General features: G+C 45.1%; 1 protein-coding gene across 1 annotated transcript in view; it reads right to left on the reverse strand.

Moving 5' to 3' along the window:
* The window catches only part of LOC144823525 (nicotinamide N-methyltransferase-like), a 203712-nt gene extending 195558 nt beyond the window's left edge, over positions 1–8154 (reverse strand). The window contains exon 1 of the mRNA XM_078682112.1: positions 7948–8154. Coding sequence (XP_078538238.1) covers positions 7948–8101 — 154 coding nt within the window. The 5' untranslated portion in view covers positions 8102–8154. The remainder of the gene's footprint in view (positions 1–7947) is intronic.
* Between the last annotated feature and the right edge of the window lie 17558 nt (positions 8155–25712).

Genomic DNA, 25712 nt, shown 5'->3' on the forward strand with positions numbered 1-25712 from the left:
GGTCAGAAATGCCATTGTTTTAGGGCTTGCCTCCTGATCGAGAGCCCCACCCCCGCGTTGAATTGGTTACTCTTATATCCCTCCCTACCCCTCCGCTTCTGTAAATGGATTCGTCTGCACTTGCATGGGCGGACAGGCATGTCCTTTTAACTTCATGTACGGAGCATGCGCGAAGTTGTTCACGTAAGGAATTGTGTTGCTGATAGAAGTGGAGTTTTGTTTGTCCAACTGTAGTCGGTGATCCTGTCATGTAGCCATGCCTGTGAAAGTACACGTTGTCTACTGGTAAGACGGCGCAGTTCTGGGTGGAATTGCAGCAAGATGAGGGTGTGAAAAGCGGCGGCTCATTAGAGAGCGAGTGTATATCGTATTACTTACTACTCGCAGTGTCACATTTAGGCAACGAACATTTATCTGCTATTCCAAATCGAACGCACAACATTCTGCACGTGGCAGTTTAGTAGAGAATTTAGGAATATGATTTGCATCTTAGGTTTCCAGAACTTGTTAGGCTCTTGAGAGAATGCCTAATCTGAGCAAGATAATGTGTTGCCTTGTAGTATTCTACATTTTAATTGGCTGTAGAGGTGTAGTGAAGAAAATACTACGTTGATCCTCGGTGCAAAGGGTTCTGGGGTCAGTGATCGTGGGGCAGGCTCAAATATGTGATTACAAAGAACAAAATATTCTGTAACTATTTTGTTAGCCTACCACACGCCTCCTCACATGAAAAATAAATGCAAGTGAATCTTATTAGTGGGAACTTCAATATTGTTGGATAATATGATCACTGCAGTCTACGTGGAAGCAGAGAGCCGCAAAAATCAATCCCGGTTTACAATGAAGAAGCAGTGTTGCCGGCGGGGGTGAAACCAGGAAGTCAGGCATCCTTGCCCGTGACATGGGCGGGGCCTGTGACGCCGCCGGAAGAGGCCGGTGTTGCTCGTTGATGCGGGAGTCCCATCATGGAGGGAGAGCCCCGCGGTAGCATGAAAATCCAGAGAAGTGCCCCGCGTGTGGAGATGCGGCGGAGAAAAGGAGCGCAGCGAGGCGACGCGACAAAAGAGCACGGTGAGTGGAAGGGGGATATGTGTGTCTGTGTGCATCTGTGTGTGCGCGCGTTTGTGTGCGCTTGAGCACGTGAGTGGTGGTGGTGGTGGGGGAGGGTGGTGCGTGCGTGGCTGTGTGTGTGCGCGTGAGCCCGTGGGGGGGTGCGTGTGTGTGTGCATGAGTGCGCTTATATGTGCCTGCGTCTGTGTGTGTGCCTGCCTGCCTGCGTGTTTAGGTGGGAATCTGAGGCAGGGGATGTGCACGGCGCCGGGCTGGGCGTGCGCGCCCACGAGGAGAAGTCGACGCTCGTGCCCGACCCCTGTCTCAGAGTCCCAGGAGACGGGCGACTATAGTTGTCGAGCTAGACGCATGCTTTGCATGCGTACTCTAGCTCGACCTAATAAGCATCCAGAAAGCATTACGATTTAATGCGGAGCTCCCCTTGGAACTGGTTCCAGGAAAATGTATACTTACCGGAAGTAAATGTTTCATGCAGCTGTTTGAGCACACGACATAGGTGGTTTTCTTCGACCCAAGCTCCTTCTTGGTCGCTATAGTACGTCTCTAGATATGCTCTTGGATTAAATGTTTTTAAATATGTTTGTTTTCCCATAAAACTTGGATTCATTTTGTCCTCGAATTGTTTTCAAGGGAAATGTGGCACTCTGCGACCGCGCCTGTTTGTTAAAAAATAACAGTGGATGGGCGTGGCACGATTAACGTTTCTGACTCAAACCTGTAACACTCTCAGTGCCGGTTTAGTTAACTATTGAGAAACATTGTACAGTAATGTATGTGTAATTGCTCAACGGACAGAGCGTAATCTGCAGAGTTGAGATCTTTGGCCTGAGTTACGCCATCGTGGCAGCGCAGGTTCGGATTGGTTGACAGCCCACTGTTACTCATTGGTTCCTTCTGAAAATCTCGCAATTTTACAATGCCCCACATCCATCTCAGTCAGTGTAAAAATAGTCACCAGAGGGGTGAGAGAAATATAGACAAGCTCAATGCCAATAGGTCGTGCAGCGGCTTATGGATGCACTGTAAAGCCAGATCTAAAAATCCATGTAAATTAATTACTGCCCCCCCCAAACTGTGCTCCTCCCAGAGAAAAACACCATCAATTATCCAGTTATCTATGACAGTTTAATAGCCTCCCAATGTCATGTGTGTGACTCTGAAAGTTCAACTTAGGGAGCTGGATAAATGTACATAATGATCACAGCTGTATGAAAGAACAGCAGTTTTTGTGTGAGAGCCTACAACGTCTGCCAAATCAAACAAGCAATGGAAATGCAATAGGTCTCGGATTTATTTGAGTTAGAGCTAATGGCATTGTAAATGGCAATGTCTTTTAGCCATGTGTTATGGAGTGTATGCATGTGGGGTGTAGTGGAATTATGTGGGTTTGATTGGAATTGTAGCAATGGTGGCATGTGAGGTTGCGTGTGAGGTGGTGAGTGTGTGGTGGTGAGTGTGTGGTGGTGAGTGTGTGGTGGTGAGTGTGTGGTGGAGAGAGTGTGTTGTGAGAGTGTGTGTGTGTGTGATATGTGTGTGGTGTGTGTGGTGTGTGATCTTATGTGTTTGGTGTTATGTGTGTGTGTGTGGTGGACTTCGTTCAGGTTTTCGTACCCTGCACACTCACACACTGCCCCTACACACTCACACACTGCTCACCCTACACACTCACACACTGCTCACCCTGCACACACACACTGTTCACCCTGCACACTCACACAATGTTCACCCTGCACACTCACACACTGCTCACCCTACACACACACACACTGCTCACCCTACACACTATCACACTGCTCACCCTGCACACTCACACACTGCTCACCCTACACACACACACTGCTCACCCTACACACTCACACACTGTTCACCCTACACACTCACACAATGTTCACCGTACACACTCACACAATGTTCACCCTACACACTCACACACTGCTCACCCTACACACTCACACAATGTTCACCCTGCACGCTCACACAATGTTCACCCTGCACGCTCACACACTGTTAACCCTGCATACTCACACACTGCATGCTCACACACTGCTCATCCTGCATGCTCACACACTGCTCACCCTCTACGCTCACACACTGCTCACCCTACACACTCACACACTGCTCACCCTACACACTCACACAATGTTCACCCTGCACGCTCATACACTGTTAACCCTGCATAATCACACACTTCATGCTCACACACTGCTCACCCTGCATGCTCACACACTGCTCACCCTGTACGCTCACACACTGCTCACTCTACACACTCACACACTGCTCACCCTACGTAATACGAAAAGACCTAGCTCTGCCCTTTGGCCTGTGTTGTAATCGTACAGTAGGTTGTGAGTAGTTGCGCTTGATTGGTTGGGGCGTCCCCTCCTTGCTGCTCCCCTCACAGAGGGCAGCTGCCTCCATGAAGCTCCCAAGACACGTGTTCAGCTGTTCTTTGTTTTAGCTTCTGTGTGTCAGTGCACCGTGTAAGCGCACAAGCGTACCCTGCTCTCTCTGGAACACTCACACTGCTGAGTCTCTCACTCTGCAGTCACTCTCACTCTGTAGTCACTCTCAATCTGCAGTCACTCTCACTCTGCAGTCACTCACACTCTGCAGTCACTCACACTCTGCAGTCACTCACACTCTGCAGTCACTCATGCTGTCACTCTCACTCTGCTATCACTCATGCTGTCACTCTCACTCTGCTGTTCACTCACATTCTGCAGTCACTCACGCTCTGCAGTCACTCACACTCTGCAGTCACTCACACTCTGCAGTCACCCTCCCTCTGCTGTCACTCATGCTGTCACTCTCACTCTGCTGTCACTCATGTTGTCACTCTCACTCTGCTGTCACTCACTCTGCTGTCACTCTCACTCTGGAGTCACTCATGCTGTCACTCTCACTCTGCAGTCACTCACGCTGTCACTCTCACTCATGCTGTCACTCTCACTCATGCTGTCACTCTCACTCTGCTGGCACTCTCACTTTGCTGTCACTCTCACTCTGCTGTCCCTCTCACTCATTCAGTCCCTCTCACTCATGTGACCAAACGGATCTCAACAAAAAAAGCATGTATGTTTCACTAAACGCTGTGAAACAGACATGGCTGGTGCACTAACGCATAAATGCGTTTCTTAAATCCAAGCAGCAAGCGGTGTTTCAAAGCGGAGTCCATTTCGAAAACGGTATCTGTGAGAAGTTGGCCTGGTATATGATGTTCACTATTCTAGTGAGCACCTTGCACCAGTCCAAACGACCCTTATGGTGATGGTTGTAAAGTCAACCTTATAGACCAGCTATCCTAGTGGTAGCATGGACAAAGCAGCCTTAGGCTAAACTCAAGAGGGCATGTGAAGCCAGCTGTTTTACCATATGTAACCCCTTTAATACCAAGTGAAAGGACACCACACAGGTTGTATTTCAAAATATATTGCCAAAAATCCGCAAATTCGCCCGCGAAACGGATTTTACGCCCACGCTTAAGCACAACTCATTTGGCTGCATAGTAGAACGTAACTAGCAGGGGCATCCCAATATTACTAACCACTCAATGGAGCGTAACCAGGAACCTGAAAAAAAAACTGGAAGTTCTTTCAAAATCTTCACACTTCTTTAGTAAAAGCACTGCAAACCTCAATTTGCGCCCTTAATATGCAGTCAGATAAACTTGCCATCCAAATCAACCTAATGAATGTCAACAGATTACATCTCCGGTATAAACACCAAAATTGACTCAATGATAGGGCAATATCTACTACTAAAAACAAAACACCTACACCGGCTCAAGCACTCAACTGTGCATGTTGCCCAATACTGGAAAAACGAAGTGAACTACCAGCCATACTAAGAAGCATCCTTCGGAGTACAAGCAGTCTGGCCACCCTCCAGCATCACAAAGTGCAGCCTTGAAAGAGTCACAGAGTGGGGAAAGTGCTCCACAACTCCCCGCCATGTCAAACACCCAACAGATAATCGTTACAACAACCAGAATAAGGACCAATGCTATGGATAAAAGTGACGAAGGTACTCCATTACTACCTGCCACCCAGAATGATGCCTTCTGAACTCAAGTGGACCAACAAACAGCATCCTGGGCCGACCAAATAAACACCTACCCTCTAACGAAAAGACAGAAGAAACGCACCAGGAAAGCTAGAACGCACCTCCAAAATAACAAAGTGCCAAAGCAACAGGTAAATGATATCTACCCAATCTTCAACTTTAAGGATGGCAAAGTCCGGTCACTGGCAACTACCAAGCAGAAGCAAGATCTTAAAGAGGAAGGTGAAGCATGTTGCAAAGATCAACTGGGGTCACCCGAATTGTCAGACTCTCTGCCAAGTGAATCGCCAGGGCTAAATAGCACAGTCACGGCCAGTCGGAGCCCTGTGAGTAGCGGTCTTTTGTTAAACACAACTCAAATAGAAGAAAATAAGTCCAGATCGAGCAGAGCTCAACATCGCAAAAGAACCACAATCTTCCAGCCTATAATGACCATCAGCACAAGAGAAAATGGTTGTTCCCCTATCAATCAAGGACCTGCTACACAAACTCATACCGAGGAAAATATTCGCTACAGAGCTGACAGGGAAGTGATCTCACAGAGTGGCCAGGAAACTGATAGAGAGCAGAGAGACCAGATACAGATAAAAAAATTGCAATGCAAAAAAATGAGCAGCAATGAACCGGAAGGGCAGTTAAGAAACCAAAGCGCTAGACCAGCATCCACATTTCATTCAAAAAGAAATTATGAGCATAAACTGAACACAAAACAATAGGTTCCTTTAAACACCACACTACTCTTTACAAGGACCACAAGATTATTTCAATAGAGGTAACATCTTGCGCCTAATGGCAGCTATACCAACTCTAAAGCATCTATCTTCTATGGACTTGTTGGAAATAGAGTTTATCGGCTCGGCAAATAATAATGGCATGGAAAAAACCTGTTGCAATTTGGAAGCCGGATGCAATGGTCTCAGCCATCTTAATAGGGGCCTCGAACTTCGAAGATTGGGGTACATCTCTTACTATTCCCATGAAACAACGTTATCCTATACCCCTTCTATCCTCAAACAACCCATCAGCAATAATCCAAGCACGAGCCCAGTCTTCTCTGTATTATGAGGCGCAAAAGGCATAAAAACCATAAAATATAACATACCATGGACCCCGGAAACAAAGAGATTGACAGAGAATGACGCAAAATATACCATAGATCGTCCCAACTAAAATTCTGTCGTGGAACATAGCAGGTGCAAAGAGATTCTTGCAGGATAATGGGTCCCCCGAGAGTTTGGATGATTATGAAATTGTTGCCCTCCAAGAAACCTGGCTAACACCTGAAGTGGAGGTACCTGGGCACATCCTTCATTATGTAATTGCCACACAAACGCAGCAGTATGGCAGACCTAAGGGCGGCCTCGCTGTTTACATTTCTACAGCACTAAACATTTCTTCTGTCCAGTTGCCAACCACCACAGCGGATATGCAAATAATGAAAAAATGGAGTTGGGATCTCAGCAAGCGGTAAGCACCATTATTTTCATCAACCTTTATGCACATCTGAAACAAAGAGCAAAAAAGAACTATTTAAAAAACGTATTGCAAATATTGCAGAACTCCGGTTTGCACAGCCGACCTGGGAAATAATCCTAGCTAGAGATTTTAACTCAAACTAATGCACACACTAGAAGAAGACGACAACATCACTGCTTCAAATGCAATCTGGGCTGTACAAAAGCAATTCTATTCCATCTCAGATTGATCTGACACTGGAGGAAAACAACTAGTAACAGATCTTGAACATCTAGGATGCGTGTACTAAATGATAGAATGACACAGGACAGGCACATATCATGGCCCTCATTCAAGCTCGACAATAGACTACACAATAGCAACTCTTACTGCAAATAAATACGTTTCTGATCATATACACCACTGAGAGCGATCACTCGCGTCAACATCTAGAAATAACAAAGACATTACGAAGGCACATAGAAGCCCGCCTGCGGTTGGGTCCACATCACAACAAACCTGAAGTGATTGTGATGGGCAAATAACACATTACCTCACATAGCCATGAGGGTGACAGACCTGATGGTAACCCTCGAGCCACAAAAAAGCTTGACGATTGACACGTGGATCACCTTCCTAGAAAATCTTTCTCAATCAGTGACACCGACAAAATTGCAAAGTAACAAGAGGATAAACCATAGCCGATCCCTAAGTCAAACAGCCAGAAGTTTAAGAAAAAAACCTAAAAAGAGCTATTAGGTATGCACGGCAACATAGTGAATCCAATCCTTTATGATACTTTAGGGGTCAAAACTGTGACTAAACAAAGCCCAGACATCTCCACCATAGTTATCTTACCATTACTATAATTCCCTTAGATTCATCAGGCACACAAAGCTCTCTGCTGCTGGTTTCTTAACCCCGTAAGATATTTTTTAATGCAGCCCTTAGAACCAATTAAGTCAGAACGGATTTACTATCGAGTTTCTTTTTGTTGCCAATTTATTTGTGGCTGAAATTTTAAAAACAAAATGTACAAGTTGGCATAGTTATCCCATCCCCTTTTTGATGACATGCTTTGACCCTCAATGTATGGGTTCAGCGAGTAACGTTTTTCCAATGCCAACACTTCTTCTTGTACGTTTATGCATGTTACATATAATTGAAAAGAATCTACATATTATGGGTCTAAACTGAGATTTCTCTTTAATCAGATCTTCACCGCCAACACGCCTCAGTGCCTTAATACAAAATGCTCCTGTATATTTTTGTTGCAACAAAAAACATAAGCATCCAGAAAGCATTACGATTTAATGCGGAGCTCCCCGTGGAACTGGTTCCAAGAAAATGTATACTTACCGGAAGTAAATGTTTCATGCAGCTGTTTGAGCACACGACATAGGTGGTTTTCATCGACCCAAGCTCCTTCTGGGTCGCTATAGTACGTCTCTAGATATGCTCTTGGGTTAAATGTTTTTAAATATGTTTGTTTTTCCGTAAAACTTGGATTCATTTTGTCCTGGGAATGTTTTCGAGGGAAATGTGGCACTCTGCGACCGCGCCTGTTTGTTAAATAATAACAGTGGATGGGCGTGGCACGATTAACGTTTCTGACTCAAACCTGTAACACTCTCAGTGCCGGTTTAGTTAACTATTGAGAAACATTGTACAGTACTGTATGTATCATTGCTCAACAGACAGAGCGTTATCTGCAGAGTTGAGTTCTTTGGCCTGAGTTACGCCATCGTGGCAGCGCAGGTTCGGATTGGCTGACAGCCCGCTGTTTCTCATTGGTTGCTTTTGACAATCTCGCAATTTTACAATGCCCCACATCCATCTCAGTCAGGGTAAAAATAGTCACCGGAGTGGTGAGAGAAATATAGACAAGCTCTGGCAATGCCAAGCCGTGCAGCGGCTTATGAATGCACTGTAAAGCCAGATATAAAAATCCATGTAAATTAATTACTGCCCCCCCCAAACTATGCTCCACCCAGAGAAAAACACCATCAATTATCTAGTTATCTATGACAGTTTAATAGCCTTCCAATGTCATGTGTGTGACTATGAAAGTTCAACTTAGGGAGCTGAATAAATGTACATAATGATCACAGCTGTATGAAGGAACAGCAGTTTTTTTGTGAGAGCACACAACTTCTGCCAAATCAAAAAAATTTACCCTTTCTTTCTGACATGTGGGCAGAGCCAAGGGCCCTCAAGTGATGCTCACATAATTGTCTGGCAACAGCTGTGCTGTTATACAAGACCATAAAATAAGGCATTAAATGAAAGAGGTATGGGGAACAAATTAAGCCAGATGAGAAAACAAGAAAATAATGTGTCGGGCAAGAAAAGAATGCTGTAAAGTAAAGCATAAAAGAAAAAAAAGGCTATTTTTTTAAATAATATATAAGTTCACAAATTTTAATCAGACCCTGAACCATGGATTCGAAGAGTGCAAGCTTATTTTAAATGCACAGACCATGTACGTGCCTGCCAAGATGCCCGGGTTGATGTGTAATCCTTTCTGTCAAAATTTCATTTTTAGCGTAGAGCCAGTTGCTTTCTGGGGCTTTTAGTTTGTCTTTCAACATGAACATATGACCTAAAAAATTGCAGCAAGCAAAGTGCTGCTCACTAAATTACCTAGTATGACCCAAAGTGTCACACGTGACTTGGAGTCACATAGGTATTGGATGCAGTATGGACATTAGTGGTACAAAATTCCCCTACTAACACTGTATGAGTACAGAACATGCACCACTCATGCACAGAATAGTAACTGTCATGAGTTACAAATTCAAATTAAGCCAAAAGCAAAAAAGGCAGCCACCTAGCGTGACAATCTATGAAATAGCAATTTAAAGGGAAACATGAAATAAAAAAATATATTGCAAAATCCTAGGCTACATCTGTTATGTGTGTGGTATTTGTATAGTGTTTAAGGCAAAAATACAGTTAACAAGTGATTGAAAGATAAATGAATTCTGAGAACGGAAGTTGACTTTTTTTCTTCCGCGCAATGTAGTGTACTTTAAAAACGGTCAGTCTTCAGCTGTTCCCTAACTTTGGATAGGGTCCTTATTGACGTGGGACTGCTGTTCCAGACCTGGATGCATAAATGTAGAAGACCTGTTGGTGTCATAGCTGGGGATGTGCTGAGAGCCATCAAACATGGTGAGCTTCTCAGATAAATAGGCAGGGTGCCAGTCGTGATGACTTCGTAGAGGATGCAGCTGCTTTTGAAGATTGTGTATGCTGCCAAAGGGTGAATGAACCGGTGTTGTGTGGATAGGTATGTGGTATATAAATAAATAATACCGGATCTAGGTTTTACTGGACATAGTAATAACAGATAGCTCAATAAATAAGAGTCAAGATTCGAGGTAGTAGGAGTTTGCAGGTTTTAATGCAGCATAAAGGACAGGAACAAGACAACCTGCATAGGAATAGGATGGCAGGGCCTGACAGGGGGGCCCCGACAGCTGTCGGGCAGGATCTGGGATGAGCGCGCTAACTTTAATAATATTACACAAGCATATATATTAAAACAGTTGCATTACAATACATATGATAGGCGGAGCAGTGGGTGTGGTCAATAGCAGTCGCGAAAGATAAGGGTGAAAGTAGGTGTAACAAGAGGCGTGTACATAGACATGTGATGTAAACGTAACAGAATATGTCATAAATGGGGCGGAAACATGGAGGGGGCTACCTAAGGAGCCGGGACCTCTAACCTAATGGTGCGCGCAAACTGACAATGACGTGTTACTAGGAGAAGCTGGGGGCTATGAACTCTGTGCTAGGAGCAGAGACTGAAGTCTGGAGAGTCAGGGCGACATGTACCTAAACCCTATCTAGTATCTAATGTTTAGAGGACATGTTGATATAAACTAAGAGTCAGGAGGGGAGAGGCTAACAGACTCTAAGACTGGAGCATGCATTATTCTACATGTAGTGCGTGCTGAGGAATATTAAATGACCATTAAATGCAGTATTTCTCCTACATGGAGACGTAAAGGCTAGGCAATGACGGAAACTATTGATACGATTCAGTAGCTTAGGAATGCAGAGAAGGAGGGCTGGACTGATAACTAGAATCATAACATACTCTTGGCAGACTCAGAGGCAGAGCCAGGCCGAGCCGGGCACTGCGAGGCAGGAAGTAAGTGAAGGGTCGAGGATACAGGTGGGGGCTGTATCGCTCCTCAGCGAGGGTTCAGGAGACAGGAGCTGAATCTGGTGTCCGGGCCCTTTTGAGGCCTAGAAACGGGGACTTTACAATGAAATAACGTGCACACTGGGAAACGTGGCAACGTAACTTTACATAGGCCTAATACTCGTAGCTTTCACGAGAACTGGAAACTGGCATACTAGAGATGGACACAACTGTAATTGCGTCTTTAGTCGAACATGGGGGATACATATGCATATTAATCATGCACACATATCATAAGATGGGGGACACGTAGGGGCACAGAACATGGCAAAATTTACTTTTCCACATTCCCTCCTTGTCACTACGTTTCCATCAGGAAACATCAATATTCATGATACCATCTATCATTTCATACAGTATCATTTGCTCGTCTCGAATTTTCTTGGAACTGGATTTAGAACGGGACTTAGGACTAGGAATACAAGAGGTAGCTCAAATGCCGCAAATCGCAGGGCCACATTGTATACAGAGGCAGCAACTGAATATGATCGCTACTGCAATACCCAGAAATGACAATACTTTCCATCCCCAGGCGGAAATTATATTCCAGAACCAACCGGACCATGTCCAGATGCCTGGATCTTGGTGTAACATATGGGCAATATTATGGAGTCTGGTAATAGCTGAATAAACAGACGGCGCGTTATTTGGAATGAAAATGCAGCAACTAGATCCGATGACTCTACAGGCCCCGCCCCTATCGGCCAGTATGACGTCAAGGACGAGACGATTCTGGAGCACGACAATTCTCATAAAGGATTGCTCTTCGGTTAAGTTACTTAGAGCAGAAGTAGTCTCAATCACTACTGCTTCGAGGGTTCTCGTTAATCTACGTATCAGTTTACTATTTACAACAGTGCCTAAGTAGGGGAAGACACCTTTATTGATATCTATGTATTGTTCTAGAGCAGTTTCAGTATAATCGACAATCGGGAGATTTCTCTTGTGTCTAGTATGTACTAGGTGGGAATTCCTATGGTAGTCAGGTGGGGCTAGAAAAACTGGTGGCAGTAGGAAGGCAATGTAACAGGTTCCCTCCCAATCGAGGGGCAGACGAACATATGCGGTCTGACCACAAACAAAATAAGAATGACGTGAAGCTTTGAAAATAGATTTCCTACTGTCACTATACTTGACAATAGTAGTACAATCACTATGTCCTACATGTACGGAACCATTATTTCGGACACATAATCCACCTTTAACTGGTAATACTGATATAGTAGGTAGGTCTGGAGTAGTATCAGACTGAACATTCAGGACCATGAAATTCGAAGAATAATTACCTAAATTATAAACTTCATTTTCTAGATCTAACCCTGTTCTGTGGGGAAGACCTTGCTTGTCTGGAAAACATGTACTGTTAAGAAAAGACATATCTGTTGAGGATGACGTTAACGTGGACCATGCTCCACACGAACCATTATGTGAAAATGGATAAGGAAAGAGTGGCAGAACTCCCTTCGGTGTCTGGAAAGGGGGGAGTCGACCACACACCCAACAATTAGTGGCATTGCTGGTCTGGTGTGAATAATGTAACATGCGGATAAAAGAATTATTTCGCATAGCGAGACGATATGAGAGTTCATGAGGAGGCAGATCACTAAACGTGTGTTCTACTGTAGCATTAGCAGACTTATTTACATGAGAAACTGGAAAATACAAATAAAATGCATAACATGTGCAGGTAATCATAAGGCTGAGATATAGCAGAAAACATAAAATAATAGTGCAACTTTTAGAGTTCTCACTAACTCTCTCTCTGTGGGGGTCTATTATATACATGTCAGAAACCGGTCTAACCGTTTCACCTAGGGGAGGACTTAGACAATCAAACTGGCTGACTTATTTTACTAGACCTTAGTTTTTGCTTATACTCCTGTTGCGGAGTTTTCTCTAACAGGGAGGGTTCAATATCATTGTCTTTTGCGGGACAGTCCTTAAGAATAGTACTTTGGCAGTCTTTCAAATCCTGGGAAATGTTCTTTGAAACAGGCTTTAGTCCAAAAAATCTTTTCACATGTGACAGGTGGACCCAGCCCTTCCTGCCTTCCAGCTTGACGGCAGTACGGGTGGCCAGGAGGACCTGTCGGGGTTCCTTCCAGCGGGGCTCCAGCGGACTTGAACGATCAAAGTTCCGGACAAGAACCATGCATCCGGGAACGATGTCATGCGGTGCCACCTCGGTATTGTCTGGAAATGCGGCAGCAACCTGTGAACGACAAGAGTTGAGGGCAGACATCAAGGAAGCTAGGTAATCTGTCAGCATATTACTTGAAACATCGGTAATACTTCGAGGTCTAGGTGTACCCCACATGTTAGGGGGGCGGCCGAATACGACTTCGTACGGGGACAGACCTGATCTGGAATGTGCGACCATGCGCATGTAAAACAGAGCGACTGGCAGAGCTACTAACCAGTCTACACCTTTCTCTTTACAAATCTTGGCAATACGGATTTTCAGGGTCTGGTTATGTCTCTCTACGAGACCGGCTGCTTCAGGATGGCGTACACAATGGAACTTCCACTGGTACCCTAACAAAAGGGAAACATGTTTCATCAACTCGGATGAGAATGGCTGGCCGTTATCAGAATATACGACTCTAGGGAGTCCATAACGGGGGAAGAACTCACGAACCAACTGTTTGGCAGTGGTCGTGGCTGTGTAATCTGGGACTGGATATGCTTCTGTCCACCTGGACAAAGCGCATACGACTACAAGGACATACTTGAAACCTCGACATCGCTCCATCTGAATATAATCCATTTGGAGGACTTCAAAAGGGTGGTCAGGGGGCTGGAAACCACCTTGTTCCACCGGGACACTTTTACCTGGATTAAACTGGCAACATATCATACAGGTACGAACTTTCTGTTTGGCTGCAGCTCGTAAATGCTTGTTGAACCAAATGTTCTGGATACTGTCTAACATAGCTTTTTCTCCTAAATGTGCTGGACTATGTGCGGTATTGATAATGACTTGAACCATAGAGTCGGGGAGAAACCATGTGGCTTTACCCTTCGTTACCCATCCCTGATCTGTCTGGACCCCTCCTTGTTCGGACCATTTCTTGATTTCATCGGGAGTAGCATGTAACTGGATATCTATGACATCTTGAGTAGGGTCCTTAACTGTCATGCATGTAGTCGGATCTGGAGTAGGTGTCTGTGTCGGATTAACTGAAATGTCTGGAGTCTGTGCTGTAAGCTTGGCTGTGCGATCTGCTAGATCATTACCTTGAGAAATAATGTCAGTAACTTTCGTATGTGCTTTGCACTTCATGATAGCAATAGATGTCGGTAAGTGTATGGCATCTAACAGAGCCTGAATAAGGAGACCATGCTGAATCTTGGTTCCATGAGAAGTCATGAAACCTCTCTCCTGCCAGAGCACTCCAAAGTCGTGTACAACTCCGAATGCGTAGCGTGAATCTGTGTAAACATTAACTTTCAGGTTCTTAGCGTGTATGCAGGCTTGTGTCAGAGCAACTAGCTCTGCTGCTTGAGCAGACAGGGTGTCAATACGGTGTGTTTCAATAACTTCAGTGTCAGTAGTCACTGCATACGCGGCCACTAGTTCTCCTGTACTCGTTCTCATACATGAACCATCCACATAAAGTGTCAGGTCGGGATTTGGTAATGGAATATCTGTCAGATCTTGTCTTGGCTTTGTCATAATGTTAACTACTTCCACACAGTCGTGTGTGGCAGGATTCGAATTAACTGATGGTAACAGTGTAGCAGGATTTAGAACGTTGCAGCGTCTGATTTTTATGTGTGGCTGGAACAGTGTCAATTCATAACCTGTTAAACGTGCAATTGTCAAGTGCTGAGTCTGTGTTCGGTTTAAAAGAACTTCCACGGAGTGTGGAACTTGTACTGTCAAGGAATGTCCTAATACTATGGAATCACTTTGTCTGATAGCTAGTGCTGTGGCTGCAACTGACTTGAGGCACGCAGGCAGAGCCTGGGCTACAGGATCTAATGTGCTCGAAAAATAAGCACAGGGCTTGTATTGTCCTGCTTGATCTTGTGTGAGAACAGATAATGCTGTACCTTCACGTTCTGTGACGAAAAGTGTAAAGGGCTTACTGTAGTTCGGTGTAGCTAGAACAGGAGCTTGGCATAGAGCTTTCTTTAACTCATTAAAACTAAGTGTATGTTCAGATGTCCAAGGGAGGACAGTCGATACGGCTGCCTCCTGTGTCGTTAACTGTATCAGTGGCTTGGCTAGAAATGCATACTGAGGAATCCATTGTCTGCAGTAAGAAGTAAGGCCGATAAAAGCACGTACCTCCTTCTGGGTCTTGGGCTGAGGAAGACTCGCTATTAACTGGATACGGTCTGGTGTCAACTGCCTACCCCACTTGGACAGTAAGTGGCCTAAGTAGATCACTTGCTGGACACAGAATTGAAGCTTCGAAGGGGACACCTTGTGCCCCATCTCGGCAAGGAAATACAAGACTGTAAGGGATGCTCGCTCGCAAGCACGTTCAGAACGGGCTGTGATCAGTAGGTCATCGACATACTGGAGCAGGGCAGTGTCAGTTGGCATGTGAATGTTGTCTAGTTGTCTCTTAAGTGCTTGACTATAAATACTAGGACTTTCTGTGAAACCTTGAGGAGCTCGTGTGAACATATAGCTCCTTCCATTTAAACAAAATCCGAAAAGAAACTGGCTGTCTGGATGAATGGGGACACTGAAAAACGCGTTCTTGAGGTCTATGACTGTGAAAAATGAGGCTTCGGAATCAATGGCTGTCAATAGGGAAGAGATATCTGGGACAACTGGGTACTGGGGAATAATACATTTATTAAGTTCTCGAAGATCAATCACTAATCGATATACTGGGGGTGCATTTGGATCAGTACGTTTCATGACTGGAATGATCGGAGAATTACATACATTGGAGTCAGTTTCTACAACTACTCCTTGAGCCATGAGCTCGTCAATGATTTTGGATAAGGCTGCTACAGCCTCAGGTGGCAATCTGTACTGTCTGATTCGTGGTAACACTACACCTGGCTTGAGAGTCACACGATGGGGTGTGACTTGCATATAACCAACATCAGTTGGACCTTGCGCCCATAGATGCTGCGGAACATTAGACAATCTCGGATCAAAATCTCGTAACACATAGTGACCCTTGAAGTCACGTAGGAACAGTCGTATTCCTTCTGGGGAGCAGCAAATAACTGCACCTAATTCTTTCAGTGTTTTAATACCTAACAGATTTTCTGGACATGACTTCGTAAGTAACAGATCAGTAGTGCGGGACAATGGACCTACTTCTAGAGTGACTGGCTTAGATATCTCGTTTACAATAGGCTTTCCTGAAAATCCAAGGGAAACATTTCTAGAGCCTGAGAGCGGAGCCCCTGGAACTTCGGCGTGGCTGATGGTGGTCCTACTTGCCCCTGTATCAATCAGAAACTTTCTGTCTTTCCCTAGTACTTGACTATGAACATAGGGACCCTCTTGATCTACAGGTATCTCGATGAGAGGCAAGCCTACCTCCCTCTCTAGGCTGTTTCATGAATATGGCTGATACTCTGGATACTCGGACTGTGCATACTGGTACATCTGCTGTGTAACATGCTGTGTTGCAGCGATAGGCTGCGGTGCTGGAACTGTCTGTTGTGCATTCTGTGGCTGAGAAGTCTGTGAAACTTGTTCTTGTCTAGGCGGACGTGGTCTTTCTTTAGTCTTACCAGTAGCTATGTTGTGTTTCAGAACTGCACACTCGTTTATATAATGACCTGGCTGTTTACAATAATTGCAGGTCCCTTTAACGGGAACTGCAGGATGACTTGCTTGATTCGGACCCCTCTTCTGACTGTCTTGAGGAACAGATTGTGCAACTAGTACTTTCATTTTCGTGTCTTTCATACGTTTTCTTTCATGATCTTGCTCTTCTCTGATTCTATTCTGGTGATACTGAAGCATCTGTAACATCTGGGACGGAGTACTAGCTTGCCAGGTACTTTCGACTTTCAAAACTCGATTCTTTACTTGGGGACTTGAATTCTCGACTAGTTTAGTAACAAAAAGATGAGGGTATGACTCGCTACTCGTCTTGAGGCCACTGTTTATGATAAAACATTTTTCAAATCTAGAATAAAAATCACTAGTGTCTTCGTCTTGTTTCTGTTTACAGGCTGAGATTGCATCCCAGTCTTCCTTTTTAGTGGTTAATAATCTTGGCAAAACTTGTATTAAAAGTTCTGGTAATTCTTTACATTTCTCTCCTAGACCGGTACCTGGTACTCGTATCTTATCTTCAGCTTCTAGAACTGCCCAATCGATCTTTTTCTCTCCCACCTCCCAATCTTTTTCCTTGAGTTTCTCGTATACCCCTGCGGGCAACAGGACCTTTAACATTTTAATTATATCTGGATACGTGTATTCTCCCATACGGAGCATGTCTTTTAATTCTCGGTGGAACCCTGCTGGATCTTTGTCGTGACAAGGAATTAATTTCTTCATCTCTAAGAGTTCCATCTTTGTAATCGGGGTGTAAACAAACACTCGTTGCATTTCACCATCTGTTGTCCTGACTGGGTGTACTTCTCGTAACGGGTTCTGTCTGTCTATGTAAAAGGGTTTACTTTCTGGGGGTGAGACATGAACAAAATGCGGGTTCAAAAACGTTCTATATTTGTGGCGCTGTTCTAGAATGACACTAATTAAATCGGTACCTAGACCTTTCCATCTATACTGGAGTAACTCGTTCAGGACATCGTGTAACGGACCTGGATCAGAGTGTTGACCCTCATACAGAGTAATGAGGTGCTGGATCATATACATACCCACCAGTCGCTGCTCGGCTGGGGGCAATTTCAGAAACATTTGTGCCACTATTTCATCTGGAAAAGTGGTAGAATCAGTAATCCATCGGACTGCTGATCGGACTAGTTCTTGTTCATGCATAGTACTTAACTCACTATAACCGATTCGTGACTTCAAAATGTGATCGGTAGCTTGAAATACTTGTTCTAGAGAACCTTGTTCTGGTGCTGGATGATGAAAAACTGTCTTGTGTTCTAGGCATAAATGGCGGTCTGGAAATCTAGATTTTCCTACATACGCTATTCTAGTGGGATTCTCGTCGTCTACCTCTTCAGTAGAAGAGTCATTCTCTTTCTCGCTTACTTGTGCTGCTTTACGTTGTTCATGTAACTTTATTATTTCTTTACGGATTTTCTTGTACATACTCTCTATACTACTGATAGTCTTGTGCTTACCCTCGGCTATATTATCACTCCACCTTGTCAGGATTCTCATTTCGGCCGGATCTTTAGCCGGGTAGTCTTGTTCTCTTATTAGACAATTAATCAGAAACTTTAATATCATGAGCTGGATCTCAGCTTTCCTTTGAGACATGGCTTCACTAATACTTTCTGGATCATCCCCTGTACGGATGAAACGATATATTCTGTCTAGATCTCCTTTCATATCTGGTAGGGTGTCTAAATACCCGGTCACCCGTCTTACACGGATGGAATATATAACTGTACTATCATCACCTGCAACTGGATCATAGCGGCATTCAGTAAGGGCTCGTCGGATATCTGCAACGGACTTAAATTTGGGCGTACGTTGTAACGCACATTCATGTAACTCGGCCAACGTTCTACGTTGGTGTGGTGGCGGGGTACCAGGAGGACCTCCTCCTGCGGCCCCTAAACTGGAATCGTCGACTGACACTCTTCGTGCTGGCAGAGTGGGAAATTGTAATGCAGGCTGGACCGGGGGTACCGTAACAGGTACTCCGGTGACTGGAGGAGCAGGATTTACATTATTTACAGGAGCTGGCGGAACAGGATTTGCATATTCTGGGACTGTGTCGTCCAAATAGGACGAGATGAAAATATCAGCTGCGGTCGGTTTGTGACGTAGCTTAGTCGGAACTAATGGTGGCGGAAAATTACTGGATGCCTCCGGGGTCGCTTTTGGCAAGCCCTCGGCAAGAAGAGGATACATACCCTTAATAAGGGCATGCCTCTGTCTGTCTGACTGTTCGGTTTTGACTCGTTCACCTATCTCGATTAATTCCCTTTCTTGGGCTCGTTCTAAAGATTCTCTACTTAATTCTGACTTTCTGATTTCTTTTTCGGTTCTCTTATGAGATTCTTTGCGCCATAACTCGATGGCATCTTTCTGTGACTGTCTGGCTTTCTTTTTCCATAATGCTTCTTCTACTCGCATGATGCACTCGGCATCCCATGTACCCGATACGGGCCATCTATACTTTTCCTCTAACTGTTTGGTATACTCCACCCATAAATCTAGATATAATATGGCACTTATGCCATGCTTTTGATACATAAAATGACCTGGACTGTCCCTAGGCGGGACAGGAACTGCTTCTTCTAACAGACCTTTTCTGGTTTTTAACTGACGTAGTTTAGAAAATAAGGGCATGACTGAACTGTAACCTAGACACAATACGCAATTACAATACACAATGAACACGATAAATACTCCACATTCATACCACGACATTACAATACATGAAAAACATTTAAAATAACAGTTCGAACAGAATACTACCTGGAATACTGGAAACAGAATACATGAATTTTCTCGAGAAACAGAACTGACTAGAACAGAAACTAGATGTACTGCTAAAACAGTACGAAACTCACCGGTCTCATAAAGAGACACGTTAGGACCCGCATCCACCAAAGTGGACACTTCGTTTTGGGTCTGTGTACCACCAACCCACGGACCAGAGTCAATTAGATTGACCCTGTCTAGATACTACCCCAGCAATGGTACTCACCGGGCAGCAAGAACGGAAGGCCTCGGACTGGACTGCTTCGACGCCGGACGGACGAACTTCGGACTTCAGTTACGGGTGGGCCTCCGGATACCTCGGACCTTGGACTCTCGGCTTGGGCTCTGGTCGGGACTCGCCGCGTTCCTCCACCGCCTCGTCTGGATGCTGGACCGCCACCTCCGTCTCCTCCGTGGGCCTGAGGGATACTTGAAGCAGAAATATCTGCCGGTGCGCAGAAGAGTTCCGTCACGGCTGCAGAGGGTCAGGGGGCCGGCGTGGCTTCACCGGCGCGTGGGGAAAGGGCAAGTACCTGTTCGGGCGCCATTATGTGGTATATAAATAAATAATACCGGATCTAGGTTTTACTGGACATAGTAATAACAGATAGCTCAATAAATAAGAGTCAAGATTCGAGGTAGTAGGAGTTTGCAGGTTTTAATACAGCATAAAGGACAGGAACAAGACAACCTGCATAGGAATAGGATGGCAGGGCCTGACAGGGGGGCCCCGACAGCTGTCGGGCAGGATCTGGGATGAGCGCGCTAACTTTAATAATATTACACAAGCATATATATTAAAACAGTTGCATTACAATACATATGATAGGCGGAGCAGTGGGTGTGGTCAATAGCAGTCGCGAAAGATAAGGGTGAAAGTAGGTGTAACAAGAGGCGTGTACATAGACATGTGATGTAAACGTAACAGAATATGTCATAAATGGGGCGGAAACATGGAGGGGGCTACCTAAGGAGCCGGGACCTCTAACCTAATGGTGCGCGCAAACTGACAATGACGTGTTACTAGGAGAAGCTGGGGGCTATGAACTCTGTGCTAGGAGCAGAGACTGAAGTCTGGAGAGTCAGGGCGACATGTACCTAAACCCTATCTAGTATCTAATGTTTAGAGGACATGTTGATATAAACTAAGAGTCAGGAGGGGAGAGGCTAACAGACTCTAAGACTGGAGCATGCATTATTCTACATGTAGTGCGTGCTGAGGAATATTAAATGACCATTAAATGCAGTATTTCTCCTACATGGAGACGTAAAGGCTAGGCAATGACGGAAACTATTGATACGATTCAGTAGCTTAGGAATGCAGAGAAGGAGGGCTGGACTGATAACTAGAATCATAACATACTCTTGGCAGACTCAGAGGCAGAGCCAGGCCGAGCCGGGCACTGCGAGGCAGGAAGTAAGTGAAGGGTCGAGGATACAGGTGGGGGCTGTATCGCTCCTCAGCGAGGGTTCAGGAGACAGGAGCTGAATCTGGTGTCCGGGCCCTTTTGAGGCCTAGAAACGGGGACTTTACAATGAAATAACGTGCACACTGGGAAACGTGGCAACGTAACTTTACATAGGCCTAATACTCGTAGCTTTCACGAGAACTGGAAACTGGCATACTAGAGATGGACACAACTGTAATTGCGTCTTTAGTCGAACATGGGGGATACATATGCATATTAATCATGCACACATATCATAAGATGGGGGACACGTAGGGGCACAGAACATGGCAAAATTTACTTTTCCACAGGTAGGAGAACAAATGAAGGTTGTTGCCACTGAATCCCAGTTGAGACATCAGGATGAGAATGAGGGTTGGATGGTCAACGGTGTCAATAAGTTGCGAGGTAAAGCACTATCAGAGCGTGCCTGCCAAGATGCCCAGGTTGATGTGTAATCCTTTCTGTCAAAATTTCATTTTTAGCCTAGAGCCAGTTGCTTTCTGGGGCTTGTAGTTTGTCTTTCAACATTGAACAAATGACCTAAAAAAGTTGCAGCAAGCATGGACAGCAGGTAAGAACCTGCACGAGATTGCCTTTACGAGGGAACGCCTAGACAGTGGAGAGCTCCACTCCTTATTGCTGCCAAAAACTCGGATCCCCTGCATTGCTCTTCCCTCTTATACACGGCTTTAACATGTTGGAAGAAAGCACTAGCCTATACGTCCACGATACCCCCTTACGCGGCGAACGTGCTGCAGACTTGGGCAGACAACGGGGTAGAAGATATAGGGGCCTTTTTTGGAGATGACACACTATTGGATCATAACACTTTCCTACAGATCACAGGGGCCCCACCAAGATTCTATTTACTGTTTGCCGCAGTTTCACATTATATTAAAAATACATGGGCACCTCAAAGAACAAAACCCATGCAACACAAATTAGTTTACTTGTTATACTATATGGGTGAAGGGGGTCATTTGGTACGTTGGCTTTACACCGGAATAAGGGAACATGCTGCACTACCACTTACGACCATTAGGGCGACCTGGGCACAGGATCACGGTTCAGATTTGTCTGATAAGATTTGGCAGTTGTTATTAGAGCACCCAAGGAGAGTCTCTTGTAACGCTAAATTCAGGTTTATCCAGACAATGGTGCTCCACAGAGCATATCTAACGCCCACACGACTACATCGTATGTTCCCTGACTCCCCACACTGCTGCCCACGCTGTCACGGTGATGAAGCCGACTTTATTCACATGTTATGGTCCTGTCCCCGACTGTCGGGTTATTGGCTCGAGATATGTCAGACGCTCCATACAATCACCCAAATGGCCATCCCGGTACTGTCTAGTGGGAATGCGTAAGAGATCTAAAGCTCTGAAGGTCAAACTGAAATTCCTGGATCTAGCCTTGGTTTTGGCGATTAGATGCATTACAATGAGGTGGAAATCCCCCAGACCCCCCAGGAGTTTGACATGGCAATCGGACCTAGTACACTGGAGTAGGGTGGAGGGGTCGGCCTTACAGAGGGAGGAAGAGAGAGGACATAGGAAACGACCCATAGCACTGGAGTGGGATGAGATGGTATTGCAGCTAGAGGGTATAGATGTACTTGCCCCTCACATGGATGGTTCTCAATAGTCTACTCAGAGTAGGAGAAGATGGTCAAGGGCTGAGGTACTGGGTTTTTAAGAACCGGCACAGAACCGGCAACCCAGCGGTGTCAGGGTACACCCAGAGACCTCGGGTTCTTCCTGATTCAGACCACCGAAACTCAGAGTCTTCTAGGTGAAGTCAAGGATCGATTTTATTGGCTGCAACCAAGGTAACAGGTGTCCTAGAAGTACAACACACAGGGAAGTATATTCTCAGGAGACTGTTCGAATTTACAAAATCAGGCTTCTCTTCTTATACAGAATTTTAAGCTTCAGGCAAACATTCTTGGTTTTACAGTAAATCATTGACATATCTCTAGTACAAAGAAAAAGCAGAGTCATGATGACATGTCCATATTTCACTTCGTGCTGCCTACAACAAATCACCCGGCAAGGCCCAACATTTCATCAGATATCGGTGGACCCCCAATAAAACGGGCACCTCCCCACCATAAAGCAAGTGAAACAAAAAGAGCAGAGACAGATGCGAGCAAGATACGGCAGGTGTGTGCACTGAAAATGGTTTTATGGCTTGTTGAGCCTTGATGCTATCTTGCACGGCCACTGGGAGGTGAACTGACCTAACGAGTTCGGCCTGGGGCTGTGGTTCCAACTTGCACAGGTCATAGGAAAGACGAAGGTGTACGTGTCCTTTTGGGATCGAATTCAGCTGGATTACAAGCCTATGTAAAGGGCAACTCAGAAAAATGGCTTCCATACCCAAAATGGAAGTTGAGGGTTCTGAACGAAAACGACGATTTCGAGGTGAAATCGTCACTCGAATTTGCTGGAAATGTTTGTACATAGTGTACTCGTCATTCTCGACCTTTTGATACCAAATTCGTCATATTTCGACAAAGTTTAATTCTCGAGTCCAGAATGGTTACACGAGTCCAGAATTTTCAGAACCACAAACCCTCCTTTTACCCTTACATAGGCAATTAATCTATTCTCATGCTAATCTGAGTCCAGATCTATATTCTTAAAGTCATTGAGATGTTGCTGTAACATCATTCTAGTACTCAGTTCATCTCTTGATACAGGCTTCCTTACACAGGATGTGACACAAAGGCCACATATTGCAGGAGCACACTGCACTCATAGACAGAACAAGAAAAGAATGGCTAAGACCATCCCAATGACCATCAGAATTTTCCATCCCCAGGCGGATATCAGTTCCCAGAACCATCCCATTAACGACCAATCTCCTTTATCTACATGAATAGATTCGGAAATCTTATGTAGTTTGGAGATGGCCTGGTACACTGTTGGAGCGTTATCTGGGATGAAAACACAGCAACTAGATTGGATCAATCTGCATACCCCACCTCGGTCTGCAATTATGACATCTAAAGCGACCCTGTTCTGAAGGGTCATAAGTTGATCCGACTGGAGCTCAGCAGTCAAGTTACTAAGGGCACCAGCAGTTTCAATCACGGTGGACTCAACTACCCTTGTCAATTGCCTTATGTTCCTGCTGTTAGCCATGGATCCCCAGAACGGCAGAAAACCCTTTGCGAAGTCCCCAAATTCTTGACCTGCAGTGTCTCCTGTACTCAAGACACCTCTAACTATCCTTGTCCTGTGGTAATCTGCCGCTGCTGTGTAGGTGGGGGGCAACAGAAATGAAACAAAACATGAGCCCGAAAAGTCAGGGGGCAACCATGTATAGGCTCTATCGTGGCAGATGAAATAAGTACCCTTAGCTGCTAAGAAAGCGGGGGAAGTCTGGGCTGCGAAAACATATGTTTTAGTGCAGATACTCTTCCCTAACTGAGACCTGGGATTCGTGCCATTACCTTGCAGACACAGATGACCCTGATGGGGTACAATCCAAATCGGGGACGATCTCTTAGCTTGCTGTTTCTCACTCAGAGTAGCTCCATATACAGTCATGTTCCATCCTATGTATACTAGTGTCTCATCTCTCTGGATAGTCTCATAAGAAATACCTTCCTTAATCATGTCTACTATACCCTTGACTAGAGCACTTTTTCTAGGATTGTCTGTTACAGAACGTAGGGGGTAGATTTCGTGTGCATATATAAACATTGTCCTATATGCCCATACAGAACCATTGTGACTAAAGGGCAGGACCAGATAAGGGATACCTTTATCCGTGGTGTGAGGCATAAGACCGCACACCCAACAGTTAGTTGTGTTCATTACAAGTTGGTGTTGGTGCAAGAGCTGAACAAAGGAGTTATTAATGAACTCCAATCTCCTATTGGATTCATGGTCAGGAAGAGGGTGGAAAGAGTGAGAGGAAACAGTAGGAGGAGGTAAGGGTGAAGTAGTGGGTGCAAATAGTACACGAAAAGAGAATAAAACATAACTTAAGAATATCATCATACTGAATAACATACAAATGCACAATATTATAAAACTTTTCTTTGCCATCACTTTACATAATTTGCGCTTAAAGTTCGTTGGTTTGGCAGGTCTCTCCACATCGGGAAACTCCATCCTCTCTGAAGTGCTGCCCGCGGTGGGAGGTTGCCTCTGCTAAGGGATGCTTCTGTCAGTCTAGGGCAACTCCCTTGGACCAACCAGAACTACCGACCTAACGTCGTCAGCTGCACCCCAAAGACTTTAATCAACCGCGGCTCTAGCAGCGGAACCCGGATGGCGGTTCGAAAAACAAAAATAAGCAAGTTTCTCAGATGGGAGAGCTGTACTTTAAAAAAAACGGTGTTTGGAAGGAAAAAAAGAATTTTTATTAGTCCATGGATCTTGGTCTTAAATTGCAAAAGAAATCGTTTCTATCAGTTCGTTTTTCTCGGTCTCAAATTATACCGTTGTCTTCCAGGTACTGTTTGATCCTGGAACAAAAGTTCAGGCTCTGTAGTGTTCAATAGCTTGGATGGTGGCACAGCCTCGTGCGAAATGTTCTCATTTTCTCGTTCAGAGTCAGTTCTTTTTATACGTGCATCACTGAAAGGTATGCCATGTGGCACGGTTTTAGGTTCTGGGTCAGCGACACCCTTCTGGACCCGCGGGTCATAAGGCAGAGGAAAAGGGATTTTCTTACAATGGATCCCGTGGACCCAGTTGGCCTTCCCCTCCACCCGAACGGCTGATCTTGTGGAAAGAAGGACGAGATGCGGTCCGGTCCACCTGGGCTGGTCGTTCTTAGTTCTCTGAAAATTCTTGACCAAGACCCAGGATCCAGGGTCTATCTTATGTCCCGGAGTCTCAGAGACCGGAGGCAGGGTGTCGTGAACCTGTTGATGCAA

Source organism: Lissotriton helveticus, chromosome 3_1, assembly GCF_964261635.1.
Source record: "Lissotriton helveticus chromosome 3_1, aLisHel1.1, whole genome shotgun sequence".
Classification (NCBI taxonomy): domain Eukaryota; kingdom Metazoa; phylum Chordata; class Amphibia; order Caudata; family Salamandridae; genus Lissotriton; species Lissotriton helveticus.